The sequence below is a fragment of the Calliopsis andreniformis genome, chromosome 12 (genome assembly GCF_051401765.1).
Source record: "Calliopsis andreniformis isolate RMS-2024a chromosome 12, iyCalAndr_principal, whole genome shotgun sequence".
NCBI classification, from domain to species: Eukaryota; Metazoa; Arthropoda; class Insecta; order Hymenoptera; family Andrenidae; genus Calliopsis; species Calliopsis andreniformis.
Window position 1 is genome coordinate 809444 of NC_135073.1, and position 16223 is coordinate 825666.

The 16223-nt window shown below is 32.1% G+C and overlaps 1 protein-coding gene across 11 annotated transcripts in view; it reads left to right on the forward strand.

Moving 5' to 3' along the window:
- LOC143186325 (uncharacterized) overlaps positions 1-16223 on the forward strand; it is a 451287-nt gene that overhangs the window by 429032 nt on the left and 6032 nt on the right. For 8 of the 11 annotated variants that reach the window (XM_076389907.1, XM_076389912.1, XM_076389915.1 and 5 more), the window contains 2 exons: positions 3629-3655; positions 15419-15454. The exons of 1 other annotated variant lie outside the window; for it this stretch is intronic. In XM_076389907.1, coding sequence (XP_076246022.1) covers positions 3629-3655; positions 15419-15454 — 63 coding nt within the window. The remainder of the gene's footprint in view (positions 1-3628; positions 3656-15418; positions 15455-16223) is intronic. 2 more of the 11 variants (XM_076389911.1, XM_076389909.1) reach the window with 2 other exon arrangements.

Below are 16223 nucleotides of genomic sequence, written 5' to 3' on the forward strand. Positions count from 1 at the left end.
CAATATTTTGATAGGGTTTACAGAAGCCATGCGGTCTGCTAGTCAATCAAATTCTATCTGCCCGAGTTTACCGATAACTATATACACGGATTTTTTATATGATCTCACGTCGTCGACTATATTGTAAATATGTATATTTCTTTATACATGTACTTAACGTACTGTAGAATACACTTAGCTATCCTTAGTGTATCCTTACACTTAGCTATTGTGAATACCGATGTACTTAGTAGGATCATTAGTTTGTGAAGTATCTTGCTTCTGGAGTAGGTTGTTAATTCTAGTCGAGAGTGTTCTTGAGGTTTCGTCGATTTTCGTTATGATTTTCGTTATGATTTTCGAACGTTTACAATACTATAACATTTCGTTATGATTTTCGTTACATTTACAATATTATTATATAAGATGTATTATAAATTGGGTAGATATTACACGACATAGATAGTACATATGACGACCCGTGGTCTCTCAATCGATCTGCCGGCAGCTATACGGTGATCTACCGTTGACGTACGTCGCCGACATTTAGCAACTTCCGAATTCCTCGCCATTGAGGGAAATGCACCGGAATCAACCAACAGAAAATAATCGTTTTAGATCGTATTCAGTGATAAATTTGAGTACGCATACCCCAGATTGCACTGGACATCTTAAAGACGTCCATTTTAGGTCTGAACTCCTTATGAAGACTTTACAGAACGATTTTAAGACGTCTCTGTGCTATCTGAGAACTTTTAACGTTCTTTCTCGAAAAAAGCAGAAAAAGAAGGAAAAGCGTCTTTCTACTTCCGCTTAAATAAAAAAGTTCGAATTTACTGGCAACATTTTTACAGCTATGAGAACGGAATTAATGTTAGACAAAGTAAAATAATTATGAAATATATTATCAACTGTTTTCCTTGATTGGGGTCCTCTACATCTGAATACACTATACTATAGAATATGAAAATTCTATTAAGCCTGAAAATTTAAATACCAAATATGATTAAAATATCGTGAACAAGCATCAAATTTATGTAGTTACAAATTTTTGAGACTCCGTTCACAGCTAGATTTGATTTCAGCTTTGGTTACCCGAATGTCAACCTTCGGGATCCCCATTTGATCCGACTCGATCATTATCCTACCCAACCCAAGGCACGGCTATTTACCCGTAATTTTGGGTACTTGCACACCCTTACCCACCAATATACATTTATTGTTGAATTTAAAACTTCGCATTCTATCTTACTTTTACTTACTACTTTTATTGTAAATGCTATCGAATTTTTCTGTTTGAATATTTGATAAATATATGTAATTATTATATCACTAAACAACTTGCATGATACGAATATTTCATACAGGCTATAAAAACAGAGATAAATACAGTTATTATGGCTGTGTAATCTGCAAATATTTATATGGTAAATTTATTTCTCTACAATTGAAAACATAATTTTTAAAAGTAATTTAAGTTACTTGACTTATTAAAAACCACACTTTTTATAATATATTTATGAAATGGTAACGAAAAAGTATGTTTTAATGCGGTATGATATACTATTATTTTTATACTTTCGGACATCTTTTATTATTTGTCGTTAACTGCTACATTGTGTTATGTAAAGACAAAAACATAAAGAGAAGTGTCTAATAAAATATTTAAATTATAGGTTAATATGATACACCTGTTGGACGAAGATTGATCAATATCTACGTATCCATAGCTCTCAGAAAAGGAGATTTACATTATTTCTGCTGACGGAAAAACTCCTATTACAATTCATTTCTTGCAGACAGTGTTTAAAAAATATTCGTAAATTGATCTATTGCAAACAACATTTTGGACAATTGCAATTTATTAGCTTCATTCTTTCCCAAACAACATAATGTCTATTAAATCGGAAAATATTGATCATAATTTTATTTGTATTTATCACTTTATTTTAGTATTCCATTAATATATTTGTACTATTAGTTACGAATTATAATCCGTTCTGCCTAGTTGTTTCACTTACAAAACATTTTTTACAGACCACTTCAAAGTAACCCTTGGTTTCATTAAAAACTGCATAGAGTACAATATTCGATTTTTATTGCTTTTATTTTTGCCAATACCAATATCAATTTACCAATAATTTATTTTATTCGCAATTTTAATTCAAACATTATTCAAAGCAGAATTTAATTTATTACATTTTTTTCAAATATTATAAAAACTCATTAAAATAACGTTGACTGAGTCAAATAACACAGTAAAATTTTTTTCTTGATTTTGCAAATTATGTACATACCTAATTATTTACAAAATTTTCAGAAATATATACAAACTTGTTTCTAAAACGCAACGGAGATAAGCTATATCTTTAAAACACTTGTAGACAGAGAAAAATATCATAGGGTTAAGTTATAAGAATATAAAAAAGGTTACAAGATATAAAAAATAGATAATAAATGTAGTCTCAAGAATAGATTTTTTTATCTTCTTTAATTATTTGCCTGTCTTGATGAATGGTTGTTTTTCTCCTTCTTCCTGTTTCAATTAAATTTTCAGATTTGCCCCTAACATTTACTTTTTATAATATTTTTTATACCCCCTCTTAAAATCTCGAAATCCACAGCTATTTTTTTCAAGGACTTGCTCTTCAATCGTCTTTCATAAATTTGTACTCGTTCTGCTGTGATTAATTCTGTGGTTCTCGGCGTTTTACCACAAATTACCTACTATAATATAAAATACGTGAACCAAATGTGTTTTTTGGACTTCTCAGATTTCCGAATATATAATCAATTAACTACAAATCTTGCATTTTAATTAAAAAACAAAGATTAACAATTTAATTACTGATCATAGTAGGTACCAGTGTGAAAAGCATTCCATTTTCTTAAGCTACATGACAGTAGTTTCAATTCCACGTACAGATTTGAAAAAAGAAAAATTTATTATAAAATGGTAGAATTTTGTAGAAAAAATGTTGGAAAAGTCAGCATTTCTTTTAATATAATGTAAGAACCAATTATTTAATCGCAAATTCCTTACGTGCAATCGAAAAGAATAGTATTAGGAATCTCCACCTAACATTTGAAGTAAACCGGATAAAAATTGACTGAGTTATGGATCCGCCCAGTATGAAAAACATGGACTCAAGAAGCATGCATTTATAGTTTAAAGCTACCATTAGCGAGTAAGATAATTTGATTGAAAGATCATTTCTGAAAGCGTAAATATTAAAAGAAGATAAAAGATAATTTTGTTTGTTTCCATCCGTCACAGTGGTTTTCTCCCTTAAGAACTTGGCTTCTGCATCAATACTGATACATTGTCGATGCAGAAAAAATAATAAATGACAATCGATAAACGTAGAAGTTGAAAGAAAAAAGAAATAGACGACAAAACATGAACATCCAAAAATTTAAGCCGTCAACATAAATATCGACGCTTAATTTCGGTTCTATAAAATTTCCAATAATTTCGTAAATCTTTCACAGAATAAGAACATTTATTATTCGATGCATTTACAATAAATATATATTGCATTATCGATGTGATAACTACATATGTATACGTATAAAGCGATATTTCATCTGATTCGAACTCGATTACAGTGTAGTTGAGATACCAACGATTCATTCTGTTTGTCCCCAGGGTACTGACGGAATTCCTGGCGCGGAGGTACAGTGGCATTCGATTATTGCTCGCCCTTCGGTGTGACTGCGACACAGTCTAGCCAGCCCGGGGTAACGACGATACATCTGCCTGATTTACCCCGGGGAGTGTCCTAAAATTTATCCCTTCTCTTCCTTTGCACGAACAGGAGGGACTGTAATTACGTTTTGCGCCTTTCTCCCTCTTTATACTGGGGATATTTAGTACGATTTCTTTCATCTAGCTAAATAGCCCCCTTAGTACTTACATAACTTTATTATTATGAACATTATTAGGAACAGCTTTTCTGAAAACTTCACTATTCATAAATACCTTTTAAATTCATCCGAGTGAAAGCTCGCTTATTTTACATGATAGTATCCTGTTTCGATATTGATCATTTTTGTCGTTTCACTAATGTAATTAATTGCAATGCAAGTAATTGCATGTGCCTAATTAACACGTCCGCTACCACTGTCGAAGTGCGATGTTCCGTGCGCGTCGATAGAGCATTAGTATCTGTAAAGTGGAAAGGTAAGAATTGATGGCACATCACTAACATTTTCCTGGTGGCAGCGAACGTGTTAATTGAATACAATAACTTAAAGTATCTAATCAATTTCAAGACAAAAGTATTGGATGCCTTATTTATCGTGATCATCTGGTATTATTTCGTAAGTATATAAAATTTTTAATTCATTAATTCTAAGGTGTTATGGATTTTATGAATGAATAATCTCGCGCTGGCATCAATACTATATTCTATTTACATGCACCTGTTATATAAAGTAATTCAGAATTACAAGTTAAGGAAGCATAGTAAATAGACTAATAAGAAATAATGACAAATACGTTTTTTATCTTTAAAAAACTTATTTCCAGGCCCATTCTAAGGGTTCAAAATATGAGTTTTGAATGCTCACCTATACTAATACGATCTTCTGCTACGTTTACAAGAATATGTATTATTCGCAGACAGTTTGTGAGCTGCCTTCATCATTAGTATATCCAACTATATCATTAAGTCTACATTTCAATCAATAGTATTATCGGGGATAACATTTTGAATAACTTTTCTCTATACATATGTATATACAATCACCGGTTGGCTTTAATTTCTGAAATTATTTGCAAAAAACTGTTAGTGCTATTACATTGGATTCTGGCCATATGTGCACATCTCTGAGGCAGTCACAGACAGCTTGGTTTACGTTGGCCTTGAACGCCTAAGGGTTATTTCAGCGTTATTAACCCTACTCAGATTGACATGGGGTTAAATTTCTTTTTAAGGATAAACTTTTTGATTATTCCTGCGTCATCTGAATAATATTTGACGGGTAGAATATGAAAATATAAACTTTAATGTCAGGAAGTTAATGTATCGGAAGTTATGGATACTTAAATCTAATCCAATGTTGATTTAAATTCTAGGCCAACCCATTTGAAGTACCGAAGGTTAATAATACTAGAAGAAACATTAGATGTTGTAAATTCAATGTAAATCAAATACTAGTAAACTTAAATATCAAACTTTATGGTAAACATAACTCAAAAACAACATAAACCTGTACTAAACTTAACGTAGAAGTATCTTAAACTTACAGAATACGATATCGAATATTGAAAATATTTTTGCATATATGTACCTCGAAAATGAAAGTTCTACCGGTGCGTGGTCATATGTGTAGGGAGAAGTTCAAAATGTTGTCCCTAATAACATACATATTTCAAGGTTATTGAAATCGCTAAGTTTCACATCCCCAATAATTGCCGACATCTATTAGGCAATTCCCTTGTGATACAAATCGAATTGATAGTTACTTTTTGGCGACAAATGTAAAGAAAAAAGATATTGCAACGAGAGATATTAAATCTTAAGAAGTGTTGATAGTTGAAGAAGTAAAGATCATGCCAATGAAAAGAAAGAACTGCTTTATACAGAGTGTTTCAAAAATAGGTGGCCTACTACGCTGAGGTATCATGTTCTACACATTCTAAAGCTAAAAAAACACTCATACAAAGATAGATCGACAAACTCTTCCCTTTCGAGTTATAAACGCTTTCTCTTTAAGATGAAATATTGTAAGAATACTTAAAACATGTTTAAAGAAATTATTAAAAATTATTTCTTTCTGCAACAATGCACGCTTTGCATTGACGTTCCAGAAATTATGGAAAATGTTCAGAAACTTCTGATGTACATATTTCAAATGTTGTTATATGTATACGGTAAAATGTTAACAATGCTCATATACTACATGTCGCAACTACTCACACAAAATTTCGAGGTAAGCAGAAAGTCTTTATATCCTGGAAAAGAAAAGTTTTCGGATCTATGTATGTTTATATCAGTTTTTTCATCCTTAAGAAAAGTAAAATACAATACCACAGTTTGGATAATAGGTCTTGTTAGAGTAAACCGAAAATTAGTATCAGTTCGGATTATAAATGTATTATTATTGTTTATATATACTAGGCAAACCAAAACTGTTGCCCCCCCCCCCCCCCCCCCCAATTCTATTTTGCCTGTAATTCTGATTTACTTTGCATATTGATACTTTGAAGATATTCAATACATATTAATTTGTCTTGATATTGATATCTTTTACGGTACGGATCAATACAAAACAACAATATGTATATGCATCAAACAAGATCACAATGAATTATGCAGAAAACAATCAATAGTAGTGACTTCAAATTTGACAGTAAAACAGGCCACCTAAATAATTCGCTTGCTTTTGGCGGTAAAAAAAAATGTTTTTTCAAACATTTTTACATTTTAAACCAAAGTTGTTCGGTTTCGCGAGACGTATAAACTGATATTACTCCTGGAATGGCACACTGGGCTTCTTAGTTTTAACGTAATTGTCACATGTTTTGAGTATGAAAAAGAGTATGTACTTACTAAAATATTTTCAAGTGTTAGTTGAAGGTTATAAAATTCAAATGTTAAATTCAATTAAAGAACATTTTTATTTGCAATTATTTTACAATAAGGTAACAGAAATCAGTAGATATTTTACTGGGGCTTTGAAAGACCCCAACTTTACTTTTTTCAACGGAATGGTATGTTTTTTATTTACTGTTTAATAGTGTGCTTTCAAACGAATACTATACGTATCTATACTTGAATTTTATTCAAGAAGAAATAACGTTGATATCTCCTCTACAACTCCACCTACAAAAACAACTAACATTATGCTTTCCTCGAAACCAACTTTGATTCGATCCATTTTTGTTCACTGTCACGAGTAAGCAAGTTATTCAGGTAGCGTGTTTTAGGTGTCCTATCGATATGCACATAATTTACCTAAAAGTGTGGAAATTTTAAAATCTCCAAACACATCACTTTGAGAATATAAAATAATGATGATCATGATAAGGATAGAACATCTTTACAATACTGAAAGTATTCTTGTCGAGCAGTTCATTAATGTATTCAAAGGATACATTTTAAGATTGAAATGTAAAGGTACGAGGAGCATGTTCGTTATTGTCTGGCGCTCTTAAGAATCCATGTACAGAGTGTAACATGTATACGTTTCAATATTTTAAGGGGTGACAGGAGACATCAAATGGGTCAAATGGGACAAAATGTCTTATAACATAGTGTCCGATCTGCTTCCATTTTGCAGTAATAATGATTCAAAGTTAACATGTCTATACGGTAAATTACGAGTCGGAGGATTTTGTAATTTTGCAGATATATTACGGAGCAAAAACAGAAGACAAAAGTCTTAAAATATTTTATTATATCCCTTACAGTTTAATTTGTATAAAGCTTTAAAGATTAAAAAAAGCGGAAAGAACGTAGGTAACACACGCAGATATAGTGTAACCTAAAAGACTGCGGGCAATCTGCTGTTCAAGATTGACCCAGTGATCGACAGAGTAGGAACCGTTTACGATAGGAGTCCCATTGAAAGACTTGTGTCTATGAGGGTCTTAACACGAGTTCAGGGCTTTCCGAAACAAACACAACTTTCTCAAGCAACCAAATTCTGTGAGTCAACGGACTCTTTCAATGTGTTTGTCTCACCCATATGCAAAAGATACTCTTCGTTTCAAAACATAATGCTAACTTTAATGCATTATTACTACAAAACGAAAGCAGATCGGGCACTATATTATAATACATTTTGTGATCCAATTGGAGTATCCTACCACCTCTTAAAATATTGAAACGCCTACATGTTACACCCTGTATTCAAAAAGATGGACAATTATGTATGTTCTTTGAACAAGGATTATCAAGTATTAATCCATGGATGATCGTCAAATGTCTTTTGAGGGTTAATAAAAAAATAATTTCCAAAATGTATTATTATGAGATTCAAATTTGTAGAGAGTATATTCTAGAACTTAAGGGATTTAACTGAATAATTAAATTTATGAAAAAGAACAAAGATTTTACAAAGGCAGGTTTACATACAAATTATTTCAGTCCAATATTCAGTTTTTTTTAAATCAGAACAATGTTCATCCTGTATTCAATTGAAGTAATCTGCGGAAACGAAAAATTTCGAAAAATTTAATGAACTAATACTTTCACCATTTCTTATTATAATTACACTATTGTTGTCCTGTATGTATATTGTAATTATGAAAGATGTATACGTGAAACTAAACTGATATCAGAAGAATTGATATGGAAAGAAACTTTTCTATGACATCACGTTCAACTTACTTCAATCCTGCAATAATAATGCCTTAAAGGGGGTACCATCAGATATGTCAGAGCAGCGGTATACCGAAAAATTTGGCAAAAACATGGGTTTACGCCCTGTGACTTTTTGTCCTTATATGACAAAATTTTAAGCTGAGAATGGGTTCACTTGAAAGAAAAAAGTTTAACGCATTGCAGTCAACTCGTGATTTACCGAAATTCTGATATTTAGTAGTACGAGCGTTACAAAGTAGAGCAAAAATCTACCATTCACAGCCATAGAATTCAAGCATTCTTCTGTGGGTTAGAGAGTGTTTTGAACGAAATGACGAGTTGATTGCGCTGCATGGAACTTTTTTTTCGACTGAACTCTTTCCCAGCTCAAAATCTTTTCACATAAGGACGAAAAGTTGTAGGGCATAAACCCATGCCACAGTATTGCTTTTTGCTGGGTTATCGATAAAATAGACAGAAAACAAAAATTGGCGATGCGAGTTACTAAAAATTTCCCTCTCCACTATACACACTACCGCAGGAGTCTCGTTTATATGAACTCGGTGCTTTGGGCTACTTCGGACAGTTTCGGAAAGTCAGAAGAGGGCAAATGTAAAGTGAACCTTACTCTCTCACTCTTCAAACTGAAACATTGTCCAAGTCGTGGGTAAGCGGCATGAGCCATGCGCGATCTTCTCGATTGTCCAAATACTTTCACTTTCCAACTTGCAGTTAGAAGAGAACTCTTCAGTGTGATCCTCAGAAAGTTGTATGAAATTTTGAAGGATAAATCTAGAAATTAAACGATGACATTTTGTAAAACCCGTATTTCTTATTAACAATTAAAACCAATTTATATTCATACATGTAAAGATAAACCGAGAATAATGACCACTATACATATATGAAAGCCGGAAATAGTGAGGTACACATATACTAGACGAATCTTTAAATTTAATTTTCTCGAAAATTAGGTACCTTATAAAAAGAAATGTATTCTATGTTTTCGGTTTACTTTTATACTGTATGTATGTAGATCAACGTCTTCCCGGTTGTATCGCACGCCCTGCCACTTGGTATGTGTTCAGAAGTTAATTGTATCCTTAAAACAAGCGGTTGGATAGCTGCGGATAATAGATTCATTATAAGTAACGCATTCCAGGTTCGATAACTAGTATGGAAAGAACTATTTTTTTCAAATATTTAAACTGCATGTAACAGTATTTGACAAATATTATAGTTTTTAAATACAAATTTTCGTTTATAAATACATATTCAACGCATAGATACATACATTTGAACTTTCTTCTGCTTGTTTTTGTGTACTTTATCAAGGAATTTTCACTGCCAAGGCTCTACATGCAGCAGTATCGAACACGCATAATGTTCCGTGCATATGTAATCTACTGTATTTGTGTTCTTATATGTTGTGTGTGGTTGTGTGCATTGGACGCAGCGGTTGGCCACAACGTTAAACACGTTATTTTAATTCTCTGTAAATACGTGCACATGTATATATACATATGTATATTCGCAATATATACTTATTGTAGAGAAAAGTTCAAACATACTTATTAGATATGAATTCACGAACGAAAATTTGTATACCAAAATTACAGTATTTGTGAAATAATATTACATATAATTTAAATATTAAAAAAAGAAAAAAAAACAGAAAAGTCCTTTTTATATTGGGCATTGGAAACAAGATCAGTCATTTAGAAAGAAATCATCATTCGCAGCTACCCAACAGCCTTCCTTGAGATTATTATTATTTTTTGAGTACATATATACGGACTTGTTTTAATTGTTCATAAAAAAATACGCGTAGAAATATTCCCCAGAATATCATCACTTGATTTCAAGACTCATCCTTCAAAATTTCATAAAAATCTCTGAATCCTGGATCCCGGATCTCCTTTGGAGACTACATCAGTAGTCTCCAGTGGATTCACACACAGGCGCTAGCTGGTTGCCTCGGCACCCATAATACACAGTTCCCACATATCAGGATAAAAATATACATCATTTTACCAGAAATTCCGTACGTGTAAATGAACAGAATAATATTAGCAACCACTACCAAAAATTTCAAGCAAATCGAATGAAAGTTTACACTAATTTGCGGAGTTATTGTTACCTTTTAACACCTAGAGTATGGATTATATAGTTACATTCTTATTACGACAAATGTGAAACAGATGTTTTTTCAAATGCTTGATCTATGTATTCCTAATTTTATGTGTATTTAATTTTGCATGACAATAAAGCAATACATATTCTGCATATTTTATTTATTTTGATGGAGCTCCAGAAATTTGGAACGTCTCGGGACTCTTGAGGACTGAATCTGTTACTGCCACCTTTTAACAAATCGAAGAATGAAGTATGTGGGCAGTTGAAAAGATTGTGAATGGTTCGTATCACTTGCCGGCAATTTAAACAGTTGAATTTCAGCATTTCAAGAGCGAGAGAGTAAGGGTCACATCTGCCTTTTCTCCCGACATCTCGCAACTGTCCGAAATGTCGAGCTCACGTACACGTAGCTGGTATATAGTAATATATGTAATGAAGAAGGAAATTTTCTAACTCGCGTTTCCAGTTTGGAACCATAGAGTAACTCTCTTTCGCCTTCATCAGACAGTCACGTGTCTGTAGGTATTACTATTCTTATAACGAAATCTGTAACAGCAGGTACCGACATATCAGTCTCGAAAAGTCACGTGACTACCGTACCCCTTTGAAATTATGCGTTTACATCACACTAATAAAAAGGAAACCTCACAATTTCCGAAGTATATAAGAAAGCATCAAAATACAGAGATCTTAACATCTTACTATGTCTTCTACAGTATAACTTTTATAAAACTGAAAATTTACATAATGTTTGAGAACGAATATTTAACTAATTTTGATCAAATTCTCGATGTACTGGTTCCTCATCGATTTTGATGATTTTCAAGTATGTTATAAAGGAGGTGATTTTGAACTTTTTCCTTTGCACATAATAGGCGGTCGAACTTTATTTCTGAGATATTTGCAAAAAACTTTACACACTACACAGTTGAATTATACCCTACATGTATATTTCATTAACAACGTATGCGTGAGCCCGATGTCACTGCTTATTTATTGTTTCTATCAACACGTCGCGGCAGCCAGCAGGCAACTTATATAACGTGTAAATTAAAACACCAACTTGGCCAATTTCAATGTTCAATTTTAACGAAATGTTCATATCACATTTTCCATAATGTTTCCATACATACTAACATTCTCCTAACTGGAAAAGAAAAACGGGTCAGAGTTAGTTTAGGTTATATCCTTTTACAGGGTGGGTATGAAGGGGAGCCTCGTCCATGCTTCGAAATTTTGAACTTCTTCAAAGGCAATATGTTTGGTACAACATGTCAATCGGCAAAGAATTCCCGTATTGCATGCTGTCTACCACGATGTGTTTGTAGAAACAATAGATAAACGACTGCATCGAGCTCACGCTTTCGCTGTCGATAAGGTATACATACTAGAGTACAATTCAACTCTGTCGTATATATGTGCCGTTTATTATGAAAGGAGGAAAGTCGTGTATTTTTCGGTTTTGAGATATTTAAATTTTTGCGTTTGATCATCTTAAAAAATTTCTCTATCATTATGAAAATTTATCAGAAATTATATGTTCTCCTAATGTGAAATTTATCTAATATTATTAAATTTTATGAATAACTTGTACGAAACTGTGTATTTTGAATTGTTGAATGACTTAAGTCACTTTCAAAATTGGTAGTATATCTCACTTGACAATTTGCAATAACAAAAAATAATCTCATTGAAAAAACAACTTCAAGAAGAATTTTTTTTAAGAAATGAAGAATTTTTCATTTTTGGAAGTGTTATTTAGTTTATAATTGAAACTATATTATTACGTTTTCAATAAATTTTTATTCATTTTCGTCTTCAACAACAAAATTTTCTGTATTACACACTTGAATGGCATAACATATTACTTAAATTACTGCATCACTACATTTATAAATAAATATACAATTTTTTTTATAAAGATAATAGAAAAATGTGTTAAAAATATAATAATGTTACTTTTTCTGTTACAACGTATAAAAAAGAAATGACTTACACATATAGTTTTTTGCAAATATCTCGAAAACTAAAGCCGACCGCTTATTTCGTGCAACAGAAAAAGTTGATCAAAATCATCTCCTTTATGACATATTTGAAAATCATTAAAATCGCTGAGAAGCCAGTACATCGAGTACATCCAACTTGAGAAGCACGAACATATAGGATATGTATTTGTATAAACTGTTTTCATTGTTTTCGGGTGTATAGAGTGTATAAAAATTATGTGCAAAAACCATCACAGCTTTATTCTACATCTTTAAATCGATGGATATTTGTTAAAAAATTTGGGTATAAAATTGACCATGACCGATTTTTTCAACATCAAATTTTTTTATTTCATCATGTTCTACTTATCGTGAAGAGTATACTTCCCATAAAGTTCCCATTAATCTTAAACTCACTTTATTTCTAATATTTTATGTTTTACACATAAGTGAAATATAGAATAAACTAGTCTACCACATAAGGCATAAACTATATTGGATACAGGACTGGTAATAAGCATCTTCGATGCTTTGATTTAATTCCTCGAAAGATCGCTAGCCCTTAGAAAAACGTCATTCTAGACAACCTTGTTTACTGCTTCCAAAAAAAGAGGACATTTAATATTGAATATGGGGAGCAGATCTACGTCGCATCCATCGTGTTCCAATCATTCCGTTCAAAAATTGTCGAACCGGTCGACTAACATAGGAAGTTCGGTGAGTGTTAATCACCGATTTTAATGAAATTTTATACAATTATTCTATAGTCCTACCTAAGAATTTTTCCGTCCAAAGTAGCTGCCCATACGCACCTTTAAGGGAGAAACTACACCTTTAATCCAAGTCGCCCCTTTCATTTCGGTGCTTATAGCTCACAAAGTATAAGCGCACAAAGTATAAGTATAAAATATTAAAAAAATTTTGAAACAACGAATTGTTTATAAAAATTCAATTTTACCCCCGTTTTTTCAAAATTTTTTTAAAACCATCTTATAGGTCTTGAAAAACAATACAATTTTTGTATGCAACATTTTTTTATAGCGCTTATACTTTGTGAGCTATAAGCACCGAAATGAAAAGGGCGACTTGGATTAAAGGGGTAGTTTCTCCCTTAACGGTGCGTATGGGCAGCTACTTTGTACGGCAAAATTCTTAGGTAGGACCATAGAATAATTATACAAAGTTTCATTAAAATCGCCGATTAACACTCACCGAACTTTCCTTGTAAGTCAATTATGTCTATGACGTGAAATATGTTGTCGTAGTTGGCTTAAAAGTCGAGTTTGTAGAAACTGCAAATATCTTCCACTTGGTAATCGCGTCAATAAATAAATGGGATCAATACATTCTATTCATCTAAACATCCAACAGCAGAAACTTTGTCGAACGGTCATTCGGTTGAAGTCATTGAACGCGGCAGAGTTTGTAAAGTCGCTATTCTTCTTCCAGAATTGCTTAACGTAGTGCCATGCGACTAACTTCTGCACGATATCCTATTTTGCATAAACTCATTACTGGATAAGCACGAACCAGAATTATGATTTATTCCTCCTTCTGCCAATGGATGCATGATGATATTAATTCTTGACCCCCACATTTTTGGTGCAATCGCTGAAAATCACGAATACAGGATTTAGTTCAGCAGTTATCTAAAAGGATAGACTTCTACGAATTGCTAAATAAATTAAGAGCTAGTATGAAAAATAATTGAAACGATTGAGACACAGTAGAATAATATTGGAAATGGTTTTAAAAACTACTACAGAGCATCCAACAACTAATTGTGCAAAAATAATAATAACTTATTATTCGTTAATGTAATCTACCAGATTAATAATTAAGGGAATTGTATTCTTTTCTACAAATTTTATTATTCAGTTAAATGTATGTACTCCCATAGTTCTGATACATCTTGTATAGTATTTTTTTGCTGAGTTTGTGATCAGCAAATGATAAAAATATGATGATATTTAATAAATGATGAAAATGGTGACTAGCTTAACCTCTTTGATACTGAATAAGTAGTAATATAGATACAAGGTGTTCCAGATCGAAGCCGACAAACTTTGCCAGTACATTTGGGAAGTCATTTTGAACAAAAGATTTTATAGTGGAACTTCACCTGTGCACTATGGGTTATTTCGTCTTCGCTCTCAAGATGTGGAAGATAAAGTGATATAAATCACAAATAATCAGATATATTCAAGCTGCCTAACTGTTAATGATAATTATTTGTTTAAAATTATGTTTATTTTTATTTACACTGAATTACACAAATTATTCAAAATGACGACCTCGTGTCTCTATACAATCTCAATAAGCACGAAAATAGTTTCCTATTAATAGTCACGTATCTGAAAAACGAAGACGAATCGACCCATGGTACATATAACATGTAACATTTTTTGTTCAAAATGACTGCCTAAATATACTACCAAAATATATCAGTTTCGATCTGGAACACCGTGTATATATTAACAGATATATCTATCGGTAATACCGATAAAGTTAAAAAGTAAAGAATAAATCGAGATTAAAGAGAAAAAATACTATATATATTGTATTGTATACTTGTCTGTACAATGTCTAATAAAGTCTTTGTACACTGTCTAAAACCTTTGAAAATATTAGACAAGACAATCAAAACGGGAAATTTACATTTTAAAGAGAGGGAAAAGCGCATAATCATCTCCACTTTGTCCGTTTTAGAGTCTTAAGAAACGCAAAAACGAAATTGAAATCATGATCATCCATCTATGAGCAAGTATAAAAAAGGGCGAATAAAAAGGATTGACATATACCTAGTATTTCTTCTTGGATAAATATATTCATTTGACTTGATACTTTCGTGATCGTAGTCACATGATTATACCTTTAACCAAAATTTCTGCATAAGATATTCTAACGGGAGACTCTTTCGACAATACATATCGCGCATGTAGAAACGAATCAGTTAGAAGCATGACCGTCACTTAATGAATAAATTCTTTGACGTACCAATTCCAGGGACCGAAGGGAGAGAAAGGTGCTAATGGCGAACCTGTGAGTATTGACGTAATTCGACTATTAATTGTAAATAATTGGGCAAGAAAACAGTAGTTTGATCGGGCAAAGTGGCTCGTATGTATTTTAAATATACAGTGCAACTTCTGGTAAGCGAAAGGTTTCGCATACCAGATTTTAAATTATCAATTTAGAAAAATTTATCATTGATATTTATTTCATGCAACACTTTCATATAATTATCATTGCAATCATTATTATTATTATTATCACCATCATCAATGTCTATCACTGTTATTATCACTATTGTTGTTAGCTTTAATAATACTACCGATAACTTGATATTAAATCTGTATTGCACTTAAAGTGTATTATTCGAAATTCGTTTTATAACTATTTCGTTGAAACGTTTCTTGCGTAAAATAGGATTTGTTAATCGTGACTAATGGTTGTTTAGAAACGTTACAAATTTGATATTAATTCGATATTGACAGTCTAACGTTCCTCATTCCTATATCCTCACATTAATTACTAGAGTTGGACAATATGTATGATCTCAAGAATGAGAGGAATGACGAGACGAGGAATGTCGAGAGAAGTTATCAATTTAACTCAACATTATTATTTTTCCCCAATACTTCATTACACATGGACGATAAATCTATGTATGCTGCCACCAGCGTATAATATACATATACTCACCTATATCCAATAACCATTTTGTGGTTGCAACAATTGTAGCAATTGAAGTTGCAAAACAAACATAGTACAGTAAGTCCCGGATTAACGAAATCGAATTGAGTACACT